Source organism: Adelges cooleyi, unplaced genomic scaffold (genome assembly GCF_023614345.1).
Source record: "Adelges cooleyi isolate 19-005CV unplaced genomic scaffold, UGA_ACOO_1.1 ACOO_flye_CR_arks_rails_tigmint_CR_PRNA_519, whole genome shotgun sequence".
NCBI lineage: Eukaryota > Metazoa > Arthropoda > Insecta > Hemiptera > Adelgidae > Adelges > Adelges cooleyi.
The window spans coordinates 849,159-875,423 of NW_026096208.1; the positions used below are offsets into that span (position 1 = coordinate 849,159).

At 30.3% G+C, this 26,265-nt stretch overlaps 1 protein-coding gene and 1 long non-coding RNA gene across 2 annotated transcripts; both read left to right on the forward strand.

The window, feature by feature from the left end:
- The first annotated feature begins 5,309 nt into the window (after positions 1-5,309).
- LOC126842424 (BTB/POZ domain-containing protein 9-like) lies at positions 5,310-26,263 on the forward strand. The gene is made up of 5 exons (XM_050579436.1): positions 5,310-5,396; positions 25,338-25,536; positions 25,722-25,908; positions 25,967-26,053; positions 26,156-26,263. Exons 2-5 carry the CDS (start codon positions 25,367-25,369, stop codon positions 26,261-26,263), a joined length of 552 nt encoding a protein of 183 aa, XP_050435393.1. The 5' UTR covers positions 5,310-5,396; positions 25,338-25,366.
- Positions 8,569-10,278, forward strand: LOC126842369 (uncharacterized). The gene is made up of 3 exons (XR_007686323.1): positions 8,569-8,679; positions 9,701-9,818; positions 10,195-10,278. It is a non-coding gene; the product is annotated as an uncharacterized LOC126842369 (long non-coding RNA).
- Positions 26,264-26,265: the final 2 nt, after the last annotated feature.

Genomic DNA, 26,265 nt, shown 5'->3' on the forward strand with positions numbered 1-26,265 from the left:
TATTCGGGAGAAAAGCCAGTGGATTATTCTGGCTTTGATTAATTTAATTTTTAGATGTGAATCTTATTCGTGGTTCTCGAGGTGTACTGGATATCAATGAAATTGACGGTGGTGCTATGATAAATTTGGGTCAGTTAACAATAATAAACAATATGAAAATTATTTTCGGGGATAAAGATTTAGGGTATGTTCAATATAATTATTTTAAATTAGATTTCGCTAGTTTTTATTCTAAATTATTTTATTTTATTTATGATGAAATAATTTTGATTTAAAATTAAATAATTATTAGTAAAAAATAAGTAATTTTTAATTGTTAATTCTTTACAGAACACTTATATTTATTTTTATTTTATAAGTTATAAAAAAAATACACAACTGTTCATTCGATTTATTTGACTTATTAGGAATTATAGTTATTACATCGATGTTTCAATTGATGGCCACCACTGGGTGCGTGTTGTAGATTATTCAGAATATATTTGTAGTTCTGCTCAATATTTGTGGATTCCTATACAAATAGTGTGGTTTATTCGAATAGTTGGTACAAAAAATACTGTTAATAAGAAATTCCAATTATAAGAACTATCCTAAAACTATCGGTAAAAAAAAAAAACCCCGGTATTTTAATTACATAAAAACATATACATATTTATCTAGTTGGCTCATTTCAATTTTTTAGCTCCCAAGTACAATGTTGCTATACAATCTATGGATGCAACTGTAATTGAAGGTACACCAAATGAATCATAGCATCAAATGCTTAAACCCTACTATGGGGACTGCCGGCCTATTTTAACCAATTAGGTAAGCAGGCACGTTATAAAAACAAAGTTGTAATTATTTTGAAAGAAAATGTGTGTGTTTCAGGCAATGCACATATTTATTTAATATTTATAAATTAATTTTCCATTTTTTGGTTCGATATAAAAATAGAGCTAAATGTATGTATCCTAATTCAGACAATTCTTATCATGTATAATAAATTGAGTGAAGGGGTGCAGCTTGTGAAACAAGTTTAAAGTTAGGTACATAAATAATTTGCGATTTAAACATAACACTTATTACTCTTTATTTTGAAATGTTTACATCATTAAGGGCGACCTACAAATATATTAAAAATTAAATAAATTTTCGTTTATGAAAAAATTTCAGTATGATATTGAATTTATTTACCATTCTGTACACTGAATGGTAAATAAATAGTACCCAACAATTGAATAATATTTTAGATATTAATTTCTGCCCTTCTTAATTGGTTTTACCGCTTTACATCGCGTAATAAATATTCAGAAATTCCCTTAAAGACCGTTGGGCTCTTCGAATATAAAACAAAAATGAACACAATTGGCAAATAATATAATGGATATAATATATTAAATATCTAATATATTCTAATCTAATATTGTAAGTGGAATCAAATAGTATATCAATGTATCGCCATATATTGTGTAATGCTAGAATTGAGATCTGATAAACATCTTATACATTATATCAAGTTTAAAATTGTATCTACATTAATTTATAAATCACATTCAATCACACTGGTAGTGAACTGACCGCAAACTTTTCCAAACACAAAAAAAGTCTATGTTATTTCAAATGAACTGCGATAATTTTTAAAAATTAAGTTTTCCGTTTTTTTATTCAAAGTTTTGAAAAGAGCAAGTGTTAAATCTATATATTCATGATGCCTACAGAAAAGCCGATCAATACAGCTTTTTGTTTTCAAATACAGGTAAATATTTGCAGCATTTAGCTATACACCGCACGCCAACAAGACGCATTTGGCGGCATTATGAATTATGTTGAAGTGTATGGTTTCGAACATATAAATGTACTCATTGAATATACAGGGTTTCCCACAAATATTTGACAAATTAAATAACTTTTTTTAATGGCTTTTTTTTCTTAAATTTGATATTAATAATTTAAAGTTATAATAGTAAAAAAGATAGGACGGGAGGGGAAGTGTGCGTAGATAAAAATAATAATATACTGCACCTTTCTTTACAGTGAGATCTTGACTGGCCCACGATAAAAAAATCACCCTGTATATTAGACTAATGTCGGTTTCAAACTTTCTGGGCATTAGTCAAACATCAGTTAAAATACAGTAATAGTTACTTTATGTACCTACACAAAAAAACGAACACAAATCGTATACACAGTTTTTCGTTTATCAACGTTAGTATGTAAGTTAAAAAAATATGTTACGCTACTGTGATATAAGTAAATTTTTCAATGGGCTTTCAAACACTCATTACCATATAGTGTTCAACATTTGGTATTATATTCTCATATGATTTAATAAGAAGATGATTTGTTTTTCAGTCGTTATTATTTTATGGACAACTCCAGGTACATAATATATTTTTAAAAAACATTAATAATTTTGTTTCTTTATAAATTGATCGCAGTAATCACTAAATGTAAGTGAATATTTTTGAGATTTTTTTTTTTAATAAGTTAGTAGTGTAAACCGCGTAGAGTTATTTTTATTTACGCGCGTTACCTACCGCACTCCACTTCCCGTCATCAGTCATCCTCACTTTCAAATGAATATAACCTTTGAACGGATGAATAAAAATAGACATTTTTTCACCAATTATTTTTTAAAAATTATTTTGAATAAAATGGCTACCCTGAAAAAAAATTTAAAAAATGTAATAAAATAAATAAAACAATTAAAACAGGTAGGTACAATAAAAACCGTGATGCTTATAGCGCTAATGAGTTCAAATAATTAAAAAAAAAAATCTCAAAAATATTCACTAGAACAAAAGTTATTTAATTTTTCAAATCTTTGTAGTCCATCCTGTATAAATTATACTTATTCTACAGCAAAATCATTTTTTTTTTTAATTTCTTTTAGCGTGTTACGAGCCTGTTGAGTGTTCACCATCTCGTTCTACAGCCAAACAGCACAGCAAAGAACCAATCGATCACAGTCAGTTATTGACCAAAGACTTTAGCGATCTGTATCTAGACAACAGGTATGTCCGTTACGTTAGGTCTTTGCACCAATAACATTATTATTATGTCAATTCTTTTCATTAACATAAATAATTTACTATTTCAAATATTTCTAATTATAATTAAACATGTATACAATTTTAATTTTAATTATAGGCTATAATTTATTTTTAATATATTTGGGAAAAAATTTAACTAATGTCTTTCTATACCAGGTAGAGGATTATTAATAGGTGAATTATTTTTGTAAATTATTAAAGAAAAGTCGTCTACTGTCAAATCAGTGTGTCAGTTTATAACTACATAAAAAGTGAATCATAATAATTATTATATTTTCGATAATTCGTATCTGTATAATAATAAATTATAATGTTAATTTCAGATTTTCTGATGTTGTATTAATTGTCGATGAGGTACAATTGCCAGTCCACCGTGATGTTTTAGCTTCACGCAGTGAATATTTTAGGTACGTATAAAGTTCTTGATATTAAGCATATCACCTTAGAATTAATTGATATTTAATAGTTTTTAGGGTGCTAATAGTGTTGCTCTTAATAAAAAAGTACTTATCGATAAACGTAATAAAAACGAATTATTGTTGGTCAGTGGCAGTCACAAGCCAATACGTTTAATTTGTTCCGACAAAATTTATCATATTATATTTCTTTATATAAAGGTTTTAAAAATTCATTACAAAATTAAGATAGTCTGGAAGTCATACTACAAAAGCCTTAGCCTTACTGATTGTGGAACATATATTTCGACACTGCCCCTATGAAAACGGTTTTAACTCACTTTATCTTTAACTGGTTATATAGTTTTTTTTCCGTTGGGATCGTTGAAATAATTGTTCGCATTAATATCATGTATAATTTCTAGAAGGTTATTGTTCGGAGGTTTTCAAGAATCCGGTAAGCCTGAAGTGAACATTAGTGATGCATCATTGGCCTCATTTAAAATAATTCTTGAGTATATGTATACCGGTCGGATGAGTTTGAGAGATCTAAAGGTGACGTATAATCGATGTACTTTAAGGCTATTTACACTATACCGTTTAATTAGTTAGTTTGAAATAAGATAATTATATGAAAACAATTAATTAATGATTTAATTATATATTTTTCAGGATAAAGTTATTGTGGAATTATTTAGTCTCTCGAATTTGTATGAACTTTCAGACTTACAATACACACTGTCTCAGTATTTAAGCAATAACATAAATGTACATAATGTATGTTCTTTGTTTGCTATGTCACGACTTTGTCAACCCGAAACCTCCGTGGTAAAATCACCCGAATATCTGCTCAACTTTATCGATACTCACGCTTTGGATGTATTGCAATCTGAAGATTTTTTAACATTGTCAGCCGTAATAATATTTGGATAAAAAAACTTTTATTCCTCGTGTTAGATCTCAAGTTGAGAAACAAATTTTATTTTTAGGGAGCTCTTCAAGAAATTCTCATTCGTGACTCGTTTTTTGCTACCGAATTAGAAATATTCCGTGCGGTTTATCACTGGATCATAGAGAACCAAGACTACTTAGATTCTGATGCCATCAACCAGGTTTTATCTGTTGTTAGATATTCATTAATGAGTGACGAAGAACTGAACGAGATCAGCATAAAATCACAGCTGATTAGTTCAAATACAATATCGAATATAATATTGGAAGCCAAGTTGTTACGAAACACGGTGTCACCACATGACCTGCAGCTTCGAGTACAACAAAGTATGCTTGTTGCACTCATACTTTATTATTCATCAAATTATGTTAGTTTTAAAAATTTTAGATGTGAATCTTATTCATGGTTCTCAAGGTGTTCTGGATATCAATGAATTTGACGGCAGTGCTATGATAACTTTGGGTCATTTAGCAATTATAAACAAAATTACAATTATTTTCGGGGATAATGATTCAGGGTATGTTTATCAATGCTTTTAATCACAAATGGAAATTTGTGTATGTGTCCAGTATAAGTATTCCGCTTTAAGTTTCCCTTAATTTATCCCAAATTAGTTTATTCTTATTTGTCAATAACTTTTATTTATAAAATGAAATTATTGTTAGTAATAATTAATAATTTATATAATGATTTATCAAATAATCCAGCACTAATTATCTTTTTTATTTTAGAAGTAATAAAAATATATAAAACGGTTCGTTTAATTTATTTGAATTTTTAGGAATTACAGTTATTATATTGATGTTTCAATTGATGACCACCATTGGGTGCGTGTTGTAGATAATTCAGATTATATTTGTCGTTCTGTTCAAGATTTGTGGATTCCTAAGCAGATAGTTAGGTATATTCGAATAGTTGGTACAAAAAATACTGTTGATAAGAAATTCCAATTATTAGAACTATCGTACAATACTGAAAGATTGGACTCATTGAAAATCGAAAATGGATTCGTGGGTAAGAACACATATTTCTCGCCCGTAAAAAACAACGATATTTTAACATAATAAATTATAAAAACATAATACATTTTTATTTAGTTAACTTTTTTTAATTTTTTAGCTCCCGAGTACAATGTGGCTAATGAATCTATGAATGCTACTGTAAATGAAGATGAACCACATAATAGGAGACATTTCTTAACTGATCCCTACTATATTGGCTCTAGAGACTTTCGGCATAACAAATATAAATGGCATCTTCTAGGGTTGGATCGCATTCGGATTCAACTCGCACAACCTTATATACTTAGTTCAATGAGGTAACGATTAAATAAACGTGCCATTTTATAATGACTACTTTATCGTATATTGTCATGCTTGTAGAAAAAAATTGTGATGTCTTGATAGATTGCCAATTTGTATGCGTTCAGCTAAATAGACATAACTTAAATGTTCATCAACACTTTCGTTATAGGTTTTAATATTCGGTTTATATTGATAACAATATAGATATTATTGTCATAATTAACAGAATGCTACTTTGGGACCAGAGTGACCGATTCTACAGTTACACCGTCGAAGTTTCTGCCAATAACCAGGAATGGGTAATGATCATAAACAATTCTAAGAAACAGACACGTGGTTGGCAGGTGTTGCATTTTAAACCCAGGCCGACTGTGTTCATTCGTATTACCGGCAATCGCAATCCAATATACTGTGTGAGTAAAAATTAATTAACAATTTTTTTTAAATTTTAATAAATCATTTATTTTATAGACTTTTCGTTGTGTATATTTTGAGGCACCCGCTCAAGTACCATTAGATTCCACCAACTTTGGTGACGGTCATGTTGTAACACATTATTGGGTAATGCATACTATTGTCGGTTATTTATAGCAATTATGGTATTTACTATCAAAAAGACGAACATTTAACGATAATTTCTGTTTCAGGAAAACAACGAAACAGATATTACCATGACTGATGCATCGGGAAGTTGATAAATTTTAGATTTATATATATCTGCAGTTAATGGTTAGCGCCTTACTGTTACAGAAGCATCGGGTCATCTTTTAGTCCATAACCAAAATATTCTAAGATATTTGTTTTCCTTCTGCGCTAACTTAAATTGACAGATAATATTAAATATCTATTTTACTGTTATATTCTTTGTATTTACTAGGAATTTTCTAGGTTTTTTTAATGAGGTTTTTTAACAAGCAATGAGCATTTTTATCTAATATTTATATATATTAATTTTAATAATATATTATTTCATATGAGCTTCGCTGATTTTTAAAATTTCGTTTTCCATTTTGACTTAAGAGTTCTAGAAAGAGCAACTGTTAAATCTGTATATTTCTGATGCTCATAGAAAAACCGATAAATAAGTGATAGATCAGATAAATGAAGATATATAAGTGTGTGGATGTTTTCGAATATATTGAATCTGGGTCGTGATACAGCTTTTTATTTTCAAGTTCACGCAAAAATTTGCAGAATTTAGTTATACACCGCACGCCGACAAGACACATTTGGCGGCATTATGAATTATGTTGAAGTGTATGGTTTCGAACATATAAATGTACTCATTGAATATACAGGGTTTCCCACAAATATTTGACAAATTAAATAACTTTTTTTAATGGCTTTTTTTTCTTAAATTTGATATTAATAATTTAAAGTTATAATAGTAAAACAGATAGGACGGGAGGGGAAGTATGGTTGGGAAGTGCGCGCAGATAAAAATAATATTACACTGCACCTTTCTTTCCAGTGAGATATTGACTGGCCAATGATAAAAAAATCATCCTGTATATTAGACTGATGTCAGTTTCAAACCTTCTGGGACCGTTTTCTTTATAGTGTTTTGTATAGTGTTAAACGATTGATATTATATTTCCACATAATGTAACACGAAGATGATTTATTTATTTGTCATTATTATTTTATGTTCAACTCCAGGTACATAATATATTTTACAAATGCATTAATAAATTTGTTTCTTTATAAATTGATCGCAGCAATCTTTTAATGTAAAATCAGAATACTCGATAATACACCGTATCATTAATATACAGGGTGGCCTACAAAGATTTGACAAATTAATTAACTTTTGTTCAATTGGATATTTTAGAGATTTTTTTTTTTAATAAGTTAGTAGAGTAATCCGTGTAGAGTTATTTTTATCTGCGCACGTTACTTACCGCACTCCACCTCTCGTCATCAGTCATCCTCACTGTCAAACGAATATAACTTTTGAACGGATGAATAAAAAAAGAAATTTTTTCACTAATTATTTTCTAAAAATTAGTTTAAATAAAACTATGGCTATCTTGAAAAAAAAATGTAATAAAAAAAATAATAAATAAAATAGGTTGTATTATTTTATGGTTGAAATAAAAATTTAGTTTTTCGCAATGCACTTAACACCGTATAGCTTGTAAGATATAATAGTTTGTGGAGACAACATATAAAAGGGTCAATGAGCCGTGTCACCAATGCTCAGTTAGTTGACATACTACCATCTTCGGACCAATAACTAATTTATTTTAAGCCATAACTTCTTTAGAGGTACGATCGCCTGTTATGCTCCTCAGACGGTATAGTAAATATTTGTAAAAGACTTGAGGGATATTTATGTTTAAATACGGCTTGGCCATCCATCCTGTCTTTGGCCCACTAACTTTTTTATTTACTATAACTTTAATGGACAAACGTCCTCTAATAGATATGGACAAAAAGATATATATCATAAAGACTATTGAAAAATTGCATGATTACCTTAATTAAAATAAATTCACAAATAATTTAATCCTATCGACTGTCGTTTTGGCCTAGCCTAGTCAAGTCAACTGGCTAAGGAAATTCTAAATTTTTTTAAATGAACTTTGCTGATTTTTTAAATTTAGTTTTCCATTTTGACATTGGGTTTTATATAGAGCATTTGTTAAATCTGCATTATAATGCCTATAGAAAAAACGATGAATAAGTATAAGACCTTTATTCGGTTTAAACCTTCTGGGCAATATTAAACGTTAGTCAATATACAGAAATAACATATTTATGTACCTACACAAAAAAAACATATCGTGTACACAGATTTTCGTTTATCAACGTTAGTATGTAAGTATAGAAAAAAATGGTACGCTACTATGATAAAACTACATTTTTAAACACTCATGACGATTTTCTTTATAGTGTTTTATAAAGGGTTCACATTTAATATTAAATGCCTTCATCATTTAACACGAAGATGATTTATTTTTTTGTCGTTATTATTTTATGGACAACTCCAGGTACATAATATATTTTACAAATAAATTAATCAATTTGTCTCTATATAATTTGAACGCAGCAATCTCTAAGCGTTATTATTACTATAGATGTACAATACCTACATGACATTTAAAAATATTTTAGACAACACTAGTATCACACTTAAGATAAGACTAGAACATACACAAACTCTGACATTCAATAACTACACTAGTTATATAGTTTTTGATCAACTTAAGTGGTTCTTAACCATCGTTAATTTTTCATAAGCTTAGTTAATTTTTTGTGTTAATCCGATAAATGTACACAACCGTTACGATTTTTTTTATCGTGTTTACGTAGGTATGGTGGTATTTATTTGAACAATCCAACGCTATTATTTTATAGATTTTATACACCATACAACGTACTACACGTCCCTTACACACTTATAAACATTATTAATTATATTCAAAGATAACTAATGTCATAAATGTACTATAGCTCCATGTACATACCTAATATATTTTACAAATAAATTAAGAATTGTGTTTTTGTATTATTCGAACGCAGCAATCGCTAAGTGTTATTATAAGTTATTACTAATGATGTAAACCACAGTTAGTTTTTTGATAATCGAATTATAATAATTTTTGTGTTCCGCCAAAATATTTATGCATTTCTAAGTCACAAATGTTTTCCTTGTTTTTACATAAGTAACATATTATTTATTTGAACAAACCAACGAAAATGTTTTTTATAGTTTATACGCTGTACAACGTATTACACGTCCATTACACGCTTCAAAACTTCAAAAAATTGTAATTATTTTCAGAGAAATCTAATGTCATACATTTATTATTATTTGACTATGACAGTTTTTTAATTATTAAAACGTATTATTTGCGCTCAAAAACAATATTTTTATTATTTTATTTGATTAACTAAGTAAACAGTATGAATAATTAGTGAAATTGGATGGCTTGATAGTACACCGCATTCTAAATAAATAAACCATACTTTCTCTACAGCAAAATCAGTTTGTTTTTTAATTTTTTTTAGCATGTTATTATTCTGTTGATTCTACACCATCTTCTTCTACAGCCGAACAGAACGAAAAGCAAATCGAACACCGTGACTTAGTGGTCAAAGACATTAGCACTCTGTTTCTAGATGACAGGTAAGTTGGGTAGGTTAGGTCATTGCGACAATTACTTTATTATTTAACCAATTATTTTTATTATGGGTTTAATTTTCTGTAACATAAGGAATTTATTATTTCATATATTTCCAATAATAGTAAAATAGTTATAAAATTTAAATATAAATTTTAATCTTAAATTTATGTTTCTTAAATTTGAAAAAAGCTTAAGCTAGTGTTATGGAATCATAGATATAATATTATTATTAGGTGAATTATTTTTGATAATAATTTAAAAAAAGTCATCTAATATTATTTATCTTAATCAGGATGTCGGTTTTTAACAACGTAAAAAGTGAAAAATATTAACTACTATTTTTTGATAATTCGTTTCTGTATATAATGTTTATTTCAGATTTTCTGATGTTGTTTTTATTGTCGATAAGGTACACTTGCCAGTCCACCGTGCTATATTAGCTTCACGAAGTGAATATTTCAGGTACCTAAAAAGTTTTTTAATTAAGAATATCACCTTAGAATTAATTGATTTTGAGTAGTTTTAGACAGATAGTCTGGGAAGTCATACTACAAAAGCCTCAGGCTTACTGATTGTTACACATATTTTCGACGCTCCCCCTATGAAAACGGTTTTAACTCACTTTATCTTTAACTGGTTCACAGATTACTTCTTTGGCCCATTTATAATACCACTATCTATTCCGGTTCAACAGAAAACATGTGTTTTCAGGTCAAAACACAACTTAGTTTCAAAAATGATTTACGACTTTTTTCGTTGGGGTCGATGAAATAATTTTTTGCATTAATATCATGTATAATTTCTAGAAGGTTATTGTTCGGAGGTTTTCAAGAATCCGATAAGCCTGAAGTGAACATTAGTGATGCACCATTAGCCTCATTTAAAATAATTCTTGAATATATTTATACTGGTCGGATGAATTTAAGTGATCTAAAGGTGAGGTATAACCGATATATTTTATGGCTATTTACACTACGTATACCCTATTTTATTAAGAGGTGTGCGATGGTTTAAATCGATCGGTTGTGTTTAATAAGTTAGTTTAGAAAAAGATATTCATATGAAAACAATTAAACAATGATTTAATTATATATTTTTCAGGATAAAGTTATTGTAGAATTATTTAGTCTATCGAATTTATATGAACTCTCAGACTTACAATACACACTGTCTCAGTATTTAAGCAATAACATAAATGAACATAATGTATGTTCTTTGTTTGCTATGTCACGACTTTGTCAGCCCAAAATCTCCGTGGTAAAATCACCCGAATATCTGCTCAATTTTATCGAAACTCACGCTTTGGATGTATTGCAATCAGAAGATTTTCTAAACTTGTCAGCCGTAATAGTATTTGAATAAGAAAAAAATTATGTTATTCGTGTTATGTGACAAGTTGGGAAACAAAATTTTAATTTTAGGGAGCTCTTCAAGAAATTCTCACTCGTGACTCGTTTTGTGCTAACGAATTGGAAATATTTCGTGCGGTAAACCGCTGGATGATAGAGAACCAAGACTACTTAGATTCAGATGCCATCAACCAAGTTTTATCTACTGTTAGATATGCATTAATGAGTGATGGAGAACTGGATGAGGTTAGCATATCACAACTGGTTAGTTCGGAAAGAATATCGGAAACAATTTCGGATGCCAAGTTGTTACGAAACACGGTATCACCACACGAGCTTCAGTTTCGAGTACAGCAAAGTATGCTTCTAGCACACAACATTTTATATTCATCATATTATGTCGGTTTTAATTTTGAAATTTTCAGATGTGAATATTATTAATGGTTCTCAGGGTGTTTTGGATATTAATGAATTTGACGGAGGTGCTATGATAACTTTGGATCATTTAACAGTTATAAACAAAATTATGATTATATTCGGGGATAATAATTCCGGGTATGTTTATTAATATTTTTTAATCATAAATGAAAATTATTCAATAGAGTTGTGTTCAATATAATTATTCTTTATTAGATTCACAGGTTTTTATTTTAAATAATTATATTTTTACACTATTTACATAACTTGAGGTTACTCCCACTTGGATGTCTTGACTAGTTCGATAATGTTTCGGAATACTTGCACGTTCCATCTTCAAGGCTGTGGTTCGATGCTGCTCGCTCCGCGCTCTTCTGCAGACTGACCGATTCGCTTCCGTTGGTGCAGGTTATATACCATACCCCCAACCGCATTATCCGCTTCCTCTTGCCGCTGCCAGCTTTTTTCTACGGCCACGCCCCTTCGCCATGGTCGGCTACAGCATGACTGATTACTGTTGTCAATAGTTTCTTGCTGCCAGCTGTTTTTTACGGTCACGCCCCTTTTTCTTGACCGGCTGCCGGATGACTGATTTTTGTTTACGCTATCAATAGTTTCTTGCTGTATTTCCGGCTCTCTTCGTCCCGCTTGGTCTCTGGTTTCTTTTGGTCCTTTTTTTAATTGACGTATCACCGGTTTCCACGTTTTGCTCAGTTTCCAACCATCTTCTCGGTTGAAGTTTGTTGTGCATTTTTCGATTTCTCTGGCTTCCCTCAGCATACGTTTCGAGTAATAGGATTCTCGGGACAGGACCATGATTTCTTCAAAGTTTACGCTATGACCTTCTTGACCCACGTGTTCTGCTACGGCCGATTTTCCAGTTCTTTTGTAGTCAACATCTTATTCGTGTTCTCTGGCACGTACTTCAATAGGTCGTTTTGTTTGCCCGATGTATGAATGACCACAGGTACACTGAAGTTCGTAGACTCCCGGTGTTTGTAGTTTCGGTAGTTCATCTTTTGGACTCCAGAAGGGGTGTGGCCGTAGAAAACAGCTGGCAGCAAGAAATAATTGATAACGGCAATCAGTCATGCGGTAGCCGGCCAAGGCGAAGAGGTGTGGCCGTTGAAAACAGGTGGCAGCGGCAAGAGGAAGCGGAGAATGCGGTTGGGGGTATGGTATATAACCTGCACCAACGGAAGCGAATCGGTCAGTCTGCAGAAGAGCGTGGAGCGAGCAGCATCGAACCACAGCCTTGAACATGGAACGTGCAAGTATTCCGAAACATTATCGAACTAGCCAATATATCCAAGTGGTAGTAACCTCAAGTTATGTAAATAGTGTAAATATAATACCCCACTCAAGCTTTATTAATTGTTTAATTATATTTATATTTTTGAAAATGTGTAGTGCAAGCCACTGGCGGTTTGTTCCTCTGGGGGGCAATTGTGTAGAGGAACAAATTGCCACCTGCACTAAATCGTTCATTTGGCGGAAAAACGCACGTTAACCGTAAGGGAGAGAGATTTATAAAAATGTTTTTTTTTATGTGGAATAACTATTAATTCTATACACAACAATTATGTGTTATTTTTATTTTATACATCTAAAAAAATATATAAAACGGTTTGTTTGTTTTATATGATTTTTTAGGGATTACAGTTATTACATTGATGTTTCAATTGATGACCACCATTGGGTGCGTGTTGTAGATTATTCAGATTATATTTGTCGTTCTGTTCAAGATTTGTGGATTCCTAAGCAGATAGTTAGGTATATTCGAATAGTTGGTACAACAAATACTGTTAAAAAAAAATTCCAATTATTAGAACTATCGTACAATATTGAAAGATTGGACTCATTGAAAATCGAAAATGGATTCGTGGGTAAGATCACCACACCTAATTGCAAAATATAAATATCCAAAAAATATAATTTTTATATATGTAGTTGGCTTATTTTTATTTCTTAGTTCCCAAGTATAATGTTGCTGTAAAATCTTTGAGTGCAAATGTAGATGTCGGTGAATCGAATGAATCAAGATTTTTCCTACTTGAACCCTACTATAGTGACTATAATAACTTTCGGTATAACAAATATACATGGCATATTCCGGGATCAGGTTGTATTCGGATTCAACTTGCACAACCTTATATACTCAGTTCAATGAGGTAATGATTTAATGAACTTGCCATTTTTAAATGGTTGCTTTTTTTTTATCATCATATATGTTAAAAAAAAATGTGATGTCTCAATAGATTGCCTAAGATATCATTTATATCTGGCCAATTTGAATGCGTTCAGCTGCATAGATCTAACTTGAATGTTGTTATCGTTTTTATGACTTTTATTGGTTTTCATATCGGCAACTTTTGTTTTAATTTTTTGCTTTCATTGATAATAATATTAATATTTTTGTAATAATTGATAGAATGCTGCTTTGGGACCAGAGGGGCCTATATTACCGTTACACTGTAGAAGCTTCTCTCGATAACCAGAAATGGGTAATGATCATAAACAATTCTAAGAAACGGACACATGGTTGGCAGGTGTTGCATTTTAAACCCAGGCCGATTGTATTCATTCGTATTACCGGCAAGGACAATCCAAACTACTGGGTGAGTAAAAATTAATAAAACATTTTTTTTTAATTTTAATAACAATTTTTATTTTATAGACTTTTCGTTGTGTATATTTTGAGGCTCCCGCTCAAGTACCATTAGATTCCACCAACTTTGATGACGGTCATGATGTAACACATTATTGGGTAATGCATACTATTGTTGATTTTTTATAGCAATTATGGTATTTACTATCAAAAAGACGAACATTTAACGATAATTTCTGTTACAGGAGCACAACAAAACAGATATTACCATGACTGATGCATCGCGTCATTGATAGTTTTTAGATTTATATATATCTTCAGTTAATGGTTGGCGCGTTATAATGACAGAAGCATCGGGTCATGTTTTAGTTCTTAACCAAAATATATTAAGATATTTGTTTTCATTCTGCTCTAACTTAAACTGATAGATAATATTAAATACCTATTTTACTGTTATATTCTTTGTATTCACTTAAATAAACACATGTTGTATTGTTTTCCGATTGTGTTTCACAATGTTAAAATTTTAACGGTCACATTTAACCATCCCAATTCACCTCCAAATATGCTTTAATAGCACTTTACCCCGTTTATCGTGTAAGCCATAATAGTTTGAGGAGACAACAGACAAACGAAACAATGAGCTAGAGCACCGATACTCAGTTATATGACATACTACCATCTTCGGACCTTAAGCCATTGTTTATTTTGAGGTACGATCGCTTGTTAAGCTCCTCAGGCGGTAAAGCAAATGTATACAAAATACTTTAAAGATATTTAAGTTTAAATACGGCTTAGCTATTCATCTTGTTTTAAGTCTAATTTGATCATATCGTCCGTCGTTCCGGCCTATTCTAACCAATTAGGTAAGCAGGCACGTTATAAAAATAAAGTTGTAATTATTTTGAAAGAAAATATGCGTGTTGCACAATATATTTTTTACAATTATCTTTTTAATATTCTTATATTACACCTTAAATTTAAAACAAATAACGGTAAGAGATTTTCACAATTATTAAGCCATGCTAATAATTACGCGCGATAAAACTGTAATAATTATTTTATTTAAAATTTATAATACTCATTCCGTTAAAAAAATATAAAATCGGGTATGTGGATGTTACCCGAATAAACAAATTATACAAACTCGTTCAAAAAATGAGTTGATTTTTATATTTAATTAGCATGTTATTTTATTGTTTTGCGTTATTTTTTAAAGTATTTTTATAGAAGATTTATTTAGCTATTTCGCTATCCTACTTATATTATAGAGGTTTGTGAAAACCGAAAATTCAAAAAAAATATTACCTTGGTTCTATGGTAAAAACATCTGTGGCTCCTTTGCACTTTTAATTCAATAGTATTATATTCTGTGTGAATTTTCTAGGTTTTTTTAATAAGGTTTTTTAACAAGCAATGAGCATTTTTATCTAATATTTATATATATTAATTTTAATAATATATTATTTCATATGAGCTTCGCTGATTTTTAAAATTTCGTTTTCCATTTTGACTTAAGAGTTCTAGAAAGAGCAACTGTTAAATCTGTATATTTCTGATGCCCATAGAAAAACCGATAAATAAGTGATAGATCAGATAAATGAAGATATATAAGTGTGTGGATGTTTTCGAATATATTGAATCTGGGTCGTGATACAGCTGTTTATTTTCAAGTTCACGCAAAAATTTGCAGAATTTAGTTATACACCGCACGCCGACAAGACACATTTGGTGGCATTATTAATTATGTTGAAGTGTGTGGCTTTGAAAAGTATACAAGGTTTCCCACAAAGATCTGACAAATTAAATAACTTTTTTTATTGGTTTTTTTTAAATTTGATATTAATAATTTAAAGTTATAATAGTAAAACAGATAGGACGGGAGGGGAAGTGTGGTTGGGAAGTGCGCACAGATAAAAATAATATTACACTGCACCTTTCTTTCCAGTGAGATATTGACTGGCTAATGATAAAAAAATCATCCTGTATATTGGACTGATGTCGGTTTCAAACCTTCTGGGACCGTTTTCTTTATAGTGTTTTGTATAGTGTTAAACGATTGATAATATATTTCCACATAATTTAACACGAAAATGATTTATTTATTTGTCATTATTATTTTATGTTCAACTCCAGGTACATAATATATTTTACAAATGCATTAATAAATTTGTTTCTTTATAAATTGATCGCAGCAATCTCTAAATGTAAAATCAGAATACTCGATAATACACCGTATCATTAATATAAGGAATTAACTATTTTAAATATTTCTAATAATAATTAAACATGTATACAATTTTAATTTTAATTATAGGCTATAATTTATTTTTTATACATTTGAGAAAAAATTTAACTATTGCCTTTCTATGATAGGTAGAGGATTATTAATAGGTGTATTCTTTTTGATAATTATTAAAGAAAAGTCGTCTAATGTCAAATCAATGTGTCAGTTTATAACTACATAAAAAGTGAATCATAATAATTATTTTAATTTGGATAATTCGTATATGTATAGTAGTAAATTATAATGTTTATTTCAGATTTTCTGATGTTCTTTTAATTGTCGATGAGGTACAATTGCCAGTCCACCATGATGTTTTAGCTTCGCGCAGTGAATACTTTAGGTACCTATAAAGTTCTTGTAATTAAGCATAACACCTTAGAATGTATTGATTTTTAATAGTTTTTAGAGTGCTAAAAATGTGCTATTAATAAGAAGTAATAAACGTAATAAAAACGAATTATTGTTGGTCAGTGGCAGTCACAAGCCAATACGTTCAATTTGTTCCGACAAAAATTATCATATTAAATTTATTTGCATTAAGATTTTCAAAATTCATTACAAAATGTAGATATCGGCTAAACATAATGTTCCATAATTATCATGGAATACTTATTTGGCTAAGAACCTTGATTTTTTTAATATTTTAAATTTGTTTATGCAATTAATGAGATATTATAGGTATTTAAACTTAATTTAACATATTTGTTAGAAACGTGTGTACATTTGACTTAATGTTATTTAACTACCTAAACCATACCAGAGTTATTATAGACAGATAGTCTGGAAGTCATACTACAAAAGCCTTAGCCTTACTGATTGTGGCACATATATTTCGACACTCCCCTCTGAAAATGGTTTTAACTCACTTTATCTTTAACTGGTTACACAGTTTTTTTCCGTTGGGATCGTTGAAATAATTGTTTGCATTAATATCATGTATAATTTCTAGAAGGTTATTGTTCGGAGGTTTTCAAGAAGCCGGTAAGTCTGAAGTGAACATTAGTGATGCGCCATTAGCCTCATTTAAAATAATTCTTGAGTATATATATACCGGTCGGATGAATTTGAGTGATCTAAAGGTGCCGTATAACCGATATACTTTATGGCTATTTACACTATACTGTTTAATTAGTTAGTTTGAAATAAGATATTTATATGAAAACAATTGATTAATGATTTAATTATACATTTTTCAGGATAAAGTTATTGTGGAATTATTTAGTCTCTCGAATTTACATGAACTCTCAGACTTACAACACACACTGTCTCAGTATTTAAGCAATAACATAAATGTACATAATGTATTTTCTTTGTTTGCTATGTCACGGACTTGGTCAACCCAAAACCTCTGTGGTAAAATCACCCGAATATCTGCTCAACTTTATCGAAACTCACGCTTTGGATGTATTGCAATCAGAAGATTTTCTAAATTTGTCAGCCGTAATAATATTTGAATAGGAAAAAAATTATGTTACTCGTGTTATGTGACAAGTTGGGAAACAAAATTTTAATTTTAGGGAGCTCTTCAAGAAATTCTCACTCGTGACTCGTTTTGTGCTAACGAATTGGAAATATTTCGTGCGGTATATCGCTGGATCATAGAAAACCAAGACTACTTAGATTCTGATGCCATCAACCAGGTTTTATGTGCTGTTAGATATTCATTAATGAGTGATGAAGAAATATACGAGGTCAGCATGATATCACAACTAATTAGTTCGGATACAATATCGAATATAATATCGGATGCCAAATTGTTACGAAACACGGTGTCACCACATGACCTGCAGCTTTGTGTACAGCAAAGTATGCTTGTTGCACACATCATTTTTTATTCACCAAATTATACAGGTTTTAAAAATTTTAATTTTTAGATTTGAATCTTATTCATGGTTCTCAAGGTGTACTGGATATTAATGAATTTGACGGAGGTGCTATGATAACTTTGGGTCATTTAACAACTATAAACAAAATTATGATTATATTCGGGGATAATATTTCCGGGTATGTTTATCAATATTTTTTAATCATAAATGAAAATTATTCAATAGAGTTGTGTTTAATATAATTATTCTTAATTCGGTTTCACTGGTTTTTACTTTAAATAATTATATTTATATTTTTGAAAATGTGTAGTGCAAGCCACTGGCGGTTTGTTTCTCTGGGGGGCAATTGTGTAGAGGAACAAATTGCCACCTGCACTAAATCGATCAATCGGCGGAAATAACGCATGTTAACCGTAAGGGAGAGAAATTTATGAAAATTGATATTTGTTTAAGTGGAATAATTATTAGTAAATAATAATTTATTTTAAATAATTATTTCTATACACAACATTTATGTGTTTTTTTATTTTATACGTAATAAAAAATGTACAACGGTTGTTTGAATATTTAGGGATTACAATTATTATATTGATGTTTCAATTGATGACCACCATTGGGTGCGTGTTGTAGATTATTCAGATTACATTTGTCGTTCTGTTCAAGATTTGTGGATTCCAAAGCAGATAGTTAGGTATATTCGAATAGTTGGTACAAAAGATTCTGTTAATAAGAAATTCCAATTATTAGAACTATCGTACAATACTGAAAGATTGGACTCGGTAAAAATCGAAAATGGATTAATAGGTAAGATCACATCTTTCTTGCCCGTTAAAAAAAACTGATATTTTAATAACATTGAAACATAATACATTTTTATTTAGTTGTCTTATTTTATTTTTTAGCTCCCAAGTACAATGTTGCTAATGAACCTATGAATGCTACTGTACACAAGGTGAACCATATAATAGGAGACATTTATTAATTGACCCCTACTATATTGGCTCTAGAAACTTTCGGAATAACATATATACATGACATTTTCTAGGATTGGGTTGTATTCGGATTCAACTCGCACAACCTTATATACTTAGTTCAATGAGGTAATGTTTTGAAGAACTTCTAAATTACTATTTTGTTGTTTGTCTTCATGTTAGTTGAAAAAAATTATAGTATCTTGTTAGATTACATAAGATACGTATAAGTTGTATGCATTCAGCTGCATAGACCTAACTCCAATGTTCACCAACTCATTCATTATCTGTTAAATAAATGTTATCGACTCTCATATCAGCAACTTTTTTTTAACGATAGGTTTATATTAAATAGATTATTGATATTATTGTCATAATTGACAGAATGCTGCTTTGGGACCAGAGGGGCCTATACTACAGTTACATTGTAGAAGCTTCTCTCGATAACCAGGATTGGGTAATGATCATAAACAATTCTGTGGAGTGGGCAGATGGTTGGCAGGTGTTGCATTTTAAACCAAGGCCAATGGTATTCATTCGTATTACTGGTGTGCGCAATTCCAAAGGCTCTACTGTGAGTAAAAATTATTTTTAAGTTGTATGAACTTTTAATATTTCATTTAAATTGTAGTTTTTTCGTTGTGTATATTTTGAGGCTCCCGCTCAAAAACCATTACATTTAACCAACTATAATGACGGTCTAGATGTAACACATTATTGAGTAAGTACCAAAGTCAATGCATACGTTGACTTAATATAACAGCTATATGGTTTTTACTATCATAAAGACGAAAATTTCACGAGAACTTCTGTTTTCAGGAGAACGACTAAACGAGTATTATCATGTCAGAAGCACCGGGACAAGTTCCAGTCCTTAATCAAATTTGAATTATAAAGATGTTTTTTTTCCTTCTGCGCTTACCAAATTGACAGATAACAAATATCTATTTCATTCTACATTATACTGTTTTACTCTTTGTATTTTCTTAAAATAAACACAAGGTGTATTATTTTATGGTTGAAATAAAATTTTAGTGTTTCGCAATGCACTTAACACCGTATAGCTTGTAAGATATAATAGTTTGTGGAGACAACATACAAAAGGGTCAATGAACCGTGTCACCAATGCTCATTTAGTTGACATACTACCATCTACGGACCAAGACCTAATTTATTTTAAGCCATAACTTCTTTAGAGGTACGATCGCCTGTTATGCTCCTCGGACGGTATAGTAAGTAGTTGTAAAAGACTTGAGGGATATTTATGTTTAAATACGGCTTGGCCATCCATCCTGTCTTTGGGCCCACTAACTTATTTATTTACTATAAATTTAACGAATAAAAGTCTTTTAATAGAATATATGGACAAAAAAACATATATTATAAAGACTATTAAAAATTGCATGATTACCTTAATTATAATAAATTCACAAATAATTTAATCTAAGGAAATTCTAAATTTTTTTAAATGAACTTTGCTGATTTTTTTAATTTAGTTTTCCATTTTGACATTGAGTTTTATAGAGAGCAACTGTTAAATCTGCATTATAATGCCTATAGAAAAAACGGCGAATAACTATATGACCTATATCCGGTTTAAACCTTCTGGGTAATATTAAACGTGAGTCAATATACAGCAAAAACAAATTTATGTACCTACACAAAAAAACACAATTCGTGTACACATATTTTCGTTTATCAACGTTAGTATGTAAGTATGGAAAAATATGGTACGCTACTACGATAAAACTACATTTTTAAACACTCATGACGATTTTCTTTATAGTGTTTTATAAAGTGTTCACATTTAATATTAAATTCCCGTATCATTTAGCACGAAGATGACTTATTTTTTAGTCATTATTATTTTATGGACAATTACAGGTACATAATATATTTTACAAATAAATTAATAAATTTGTCTCTATATAATTTGAACGCAGCAATCTCTAAGCGTAATTATTACTATAGATGTACAATACCTACATGACTTTTAAAAATCTTTTAGACAACGCTAGTATCACACTTAAGATAAAACTAGAACATACACAAACTCTGACATTCAATACCTACACTAGTTATATAGTTAATGATCAACTTAAGTGGTTCTCCACCATCGTTAATTTTTTATAAGCTTAGTTAAATTTTTGTGTAGATCCAATTTTTAAGGCCCAAATTTATTTTACCGTGTTTACGTAGGAATGGTGTCATTTATTTGAACAATCCAACGCTACTATTTTATAGATTTTATACCCCATACAACGTACTACACGTCCCTTACACACTTATAAACATTAATAATAAGATAACTAATGTCATAAATGTACTATAACTCCATGTACATACCTATTATATTTTACAAATAAATTAAGAATTTTGTTTCTGTATTATTCGAACGCAGCAATCTCTAAGTGTTATTATAATTTATTACTAACGATGTAAACCACAGTTAATTTTTTGATAGTCGAATTATAATAATTTTTGTGTTCCATCAAAATATTTATGCATTTCTAAGTCTCACATGTTTTCCTTGTTTTTACGTAAGTAAGATATTATTTATTTGAACAAACCAACGAAAATGTTTTTATAGTTTATACGCTATAAAACGTGTTGCACGTCCATTACACGCTTAAAAACTTCAACAAATTGTAATTATTTTCAGAGAAATCTAATGTCATACATTTATTATTATTTGACTATGACAGTTTTTTAATTATTAAAACGTATTGTTTGCGCTCAAAAACAATATTTTTATTATTTTATTTGATTAACTAAGTAAACAGTATGAATAATTAGTGAAATTGGATGGCTTGATAGTACACCGTATTCTAAATAAATAAACCATACTTTCTCTACAGCAAAATCAGTTTGTTTTTCAATTTTTTTTAGCATGTTATTATTCTGTTGATTCTACACCATCTTCTTCTACAGCCGAACAGAACGAAAAGCAAATCGAACACCGTGACTTAGTGGTCAAAGACATTAGCACTCTGTTTCTAGATGACAGGTAAGTTGGGTAGGTTAGGTCATTGCGACAATTACTTTATTATTTAACCAATTATTTTTATTATGGGTTTAATTTTCTGTAACATAAGGAATTTATTATTTCATATATTTCCAATAATAGTAAAATAATTATAAAATTTAAATATAAATTTTAATCTTAAATTTATGTTTCTTAAATTTGAAAAAAGCTTAAGCTAGTGTTATCAAATCATAGATATAATATTATTATTAGGTGAATTTTTTTTGATAATAATTTTAAAAAAGTCGTCTAATATTATTTATCTTAATCAGTATGTCGGTTTTTAACAACGTAAAAAGTGAAAAACATTAATTACTATTTTTTGATAATTCGTTTCTGTATATAATGTTTATTTCAGATTTTCTGATGTTGTTTTCATGGTCGATAAGGTACAATTGCCAGTCCACCGTGCTGTATTAGCTTCACGAAGTGAATATTTTAGGTACCTATAAAGTTTTTTAATTAAGCATATCACCTTAGAATTAATTGATTTTGAGTAGTTTTAGACAGATAGTCTGGGAAGTCATACTACAAAAGCCTCAGCCTTACTAATTGTGGCACATATTTTCGACGCTCCCCGTATGAAAATGGTTTCAACTCACTTTATCTTTAACTGGTTACACAGGCTACTTCTTTGGCCCATTTATAATACCACTATCTATTCCGGTTAAACAGATGACATGTGTTTTTAGGTCAAAACACATCTTAGTTTAAAAAATGATTTACGACTTTTTTCGTTGGGGTCGTTGAAATAATTGTTTGCATTAATATCATGTATAATTTCTAGAAGGTTATTGTTCGGAGGTTTTCAAGAAACCGGTAAGCCTGAAGTGAACATTAGTGATGCACCATTAGCATCATTTAAAATAATTCTTGAGTATATTTATACTGGTCGGATGAATTTAAATGATCTAAAGGTGAGGTATAACCGATATACTTTATGGCTATTTACACTATACTGTTTAATTAGTTAGTTTGAAATAAGATATTTATATGAAAACAATTAATTAGTGATTTAATTATATATTTTTTTAGGATAATGTTATTGTGGAATTATTTAGTCTGTCGAATTTATATGAACTCTCAGACTTACAATACACACTGTCTCAGTATTTAAGCAATAACATAAATGAACATAATGTATGTTCTTTGTTTGCTATGTCACGACTTTGTCAACCCAAAACCTCCGTGGTAAAATCACCCGAATATCTGCTCAACTTTATCGAAACTCACGCTTTGGATGTATTGCAATCAGAAGATTTTCTAAATTTGTCAGCCGTAATAATATTTGAATAAGAAAAAAATTATGTTTTCGTGTTATGTGACAAGTTGGGAAACAACATTTTAATTTTAGGGAGCTCTTCGTGAAATTCTCACTCGTGACTCGTTTTGTGCTAACGAATTGGAAATATTTCGTGCGGTATATCGCTGGATCATAGAGAACCAAGACTACTTAGATTCTGATGCCATCAACCAAGTTTTTTCTACTGTTAGATTTGCATTAATGAGTGATGAAGAACTGGATGAGGTTAGCTTATCAAAACTGGTTAGTTTGGAAAGAATATCGCGTGCCAAGTTGTTACGAAACACGGTATCACCACATGAGCTTCAGTTTCGAGTACAGCAAAGTATGCTTGTTGAACACATCGTATTATATTCATTGAATTAGGTCGGTTTTAATTTTTTAATTTTCAGATGTGAATATTATTAATGGTTCTCAGGGTGTTTTGGGTATTAATGAATTTGACGGAGCTGCTATGATAACTTTGGATCATTTAACAGTTATAAACAAAATTATGATTATATTCGGGGATAATAATTCAGGGTATGTTGATCAATATTTTTAAATCATAAATGAAATTTATTCAATATAATTGTGTTGAATATAATTATTCTGAATTCGATTTTACTAGTATTTATTTTAAATAATTATATTTTTACACTATTTTCATGACTTGAGGTTACTCCATCTCGGATGTCTTGACTAGTTTGCCATCGTTTCGGAACACTTACACGTTCCATCTTCAGCGCTGTTGTTCGATGTTGCACGCACCGCGCTCTCTAGCAGACTGACCGATTCGCTTCCGTTGGTATCGAAAAATGCACAACAAACTTCAACCGTGAGGATGGTTGGAAATTGAGCAAAACGTGGAAATGGGTGATACATCAATTAAAAAGAGGACCAAAGGAAACCGGAGACCAAACGGGTTGAAGAGAGCTGGAAATACAGCAAGAAGCCGGCCATGGCGAAGGGGCGTGGCCGTGGAAAACAGCTGGCAGCGGCAAGAGGAAGCAGAGAATGCGGTTGGGGGTATGGTATAAAACCTACACCAACGGGAGCGAATCGGTCAGTCTGCAGAAGAGCACGGAGCGAGCAGCATCGAACCACAGCCCTGAAGATGGAACGTGCAAGTATTCCGAAACATTATTGAACTAGTCAAGATATCCAAGTGGGAGTAACCTCAAGTTATGTAAATAGTGTAAATATAATACCCCACTCAAGCTTTAATAATTGTTTAATTATATTTTTATTTTTGAAAATGTGTAGTGCAAGCCACTGGCGGTTTGTTCCTCTGGGGGGCAACTGTCTAGAGGAACAAAATTTTTTAAGTGGAATAATTATTAATTCTATACACAACAATTATGTGTTTTTTTTATTTTATACATTTATAAAAATATATAAAACGGTTAGTTTGATTTATATGATTTTTTAGGGATTACAGTTATTATATTGATGTTTCAATTGATGACGACCATTGGGTGCGTGTTGTAGATTATTCAGATTATATTTGTCGTTCTGTTCAAGATTTGTGGATTCCTAAGCAGATAGCTAGGTATATTCGAATAGTTGGTACAAAAAATACTGTCAATAAGAAATTCCAATTATTAGAACTATTGTACAATACTGAAAGATTGGGCTCGGTAAAAATCGAAAATGGATTTGTAGGTAAGATCCCCTCTCTCCATCTAAAATAAAAACAACCAATTTTTAAAAATATATTACATATTTATCTAGTCGACTTAATTAAATTTTTCAGCTCCCAAATACAATGTTGCTATAGAATCTATGAACGCAACTGTACACGAAGGTGAACCACATAATAGGAGAAATTTCCTAATTCATCCCTACTTTATTGACTCTAGAGACTTTCGGAATAACAAATATACATGGCATTCTCTAGGGTTGGGTTGTATTCGGATCCAACTCGCACAACCTTATATACTTAGTTCAATGAGGTAATGTTTTGAAGAACTTCTAAATTACTATTTTGTTGTTTGTCTTCATGTTAGTTGAAAAAAATTATAGTATCTTGTTAGATTGCCTAAGATACATATATTGTATGCGTTCAACTTCATAGACCTAACTTAAATGTTTACCAACTTAATCGTTGATTTATTGATACTATTGTCATAATTGACAGAATGCTGCTTTGGGATGATGATGACTTATTCTACAGTTACACCGTAGAAGTTTCTATCAATAACCAGGATTGGGTAATGATCATGAACAATTCTATGGAAAAGGCACATGGTTGGCAGGTGTTGCATTTTAAACCAAGGCCAATGGTATTCATTCGTATTACTGGCTTGCGCAATTCAATAGGCTCCGTGAGTAAAAAATTATTTTTAAACTGTAACAACTTTTAATAACTCATTTAAATTGTAGTTTTTTCGTTGTGTATATTTTGAGGCTCCCGCTCAAAAACCATTACATTCCCCCTACCCAGACCGTCATGTTGTAACACATTATGCGGTACGTACATCAAAGTCAAAGCATACTATTGTTGGTTTATTAAAACAATTATGGTTTTTACTATCATTAAGACAAAGTTGTAACGAAAATTTCTGTTTTCAGGAGAACAACGAACCATATATTACTATGGCAGAAGCACCAGGTCAACAAAATGAGGAGACAGCAGACCAACAAGACAATGATCCAGGGAACCGATGCTCAATTAGTTGACA

Bases quoted from the DNA above. Each gene is read 5' to 3' on its own strand.
- LOC126842424 (XM_050579436.1), top strand. From the start codon at position 25,367: ATGAACGCAACTGTACACGAAGGTGAACCACATAATAGGAGAAATTTC. The intron at 25,537-25,721 runs GTAATGTTTTGA...CATAATTGACAG, and splicing joins TATATACTTAGTTCAATGAG to AATGCTGCTTTGGGATGATG. The intron at 25,909-25,966 runs GTGAGTAAAAAA...TTTAAATTGTAG, and splicing joins TGCGCAATTCAATAGGCTCC to TTTTTTCGTTGTGTATATTT.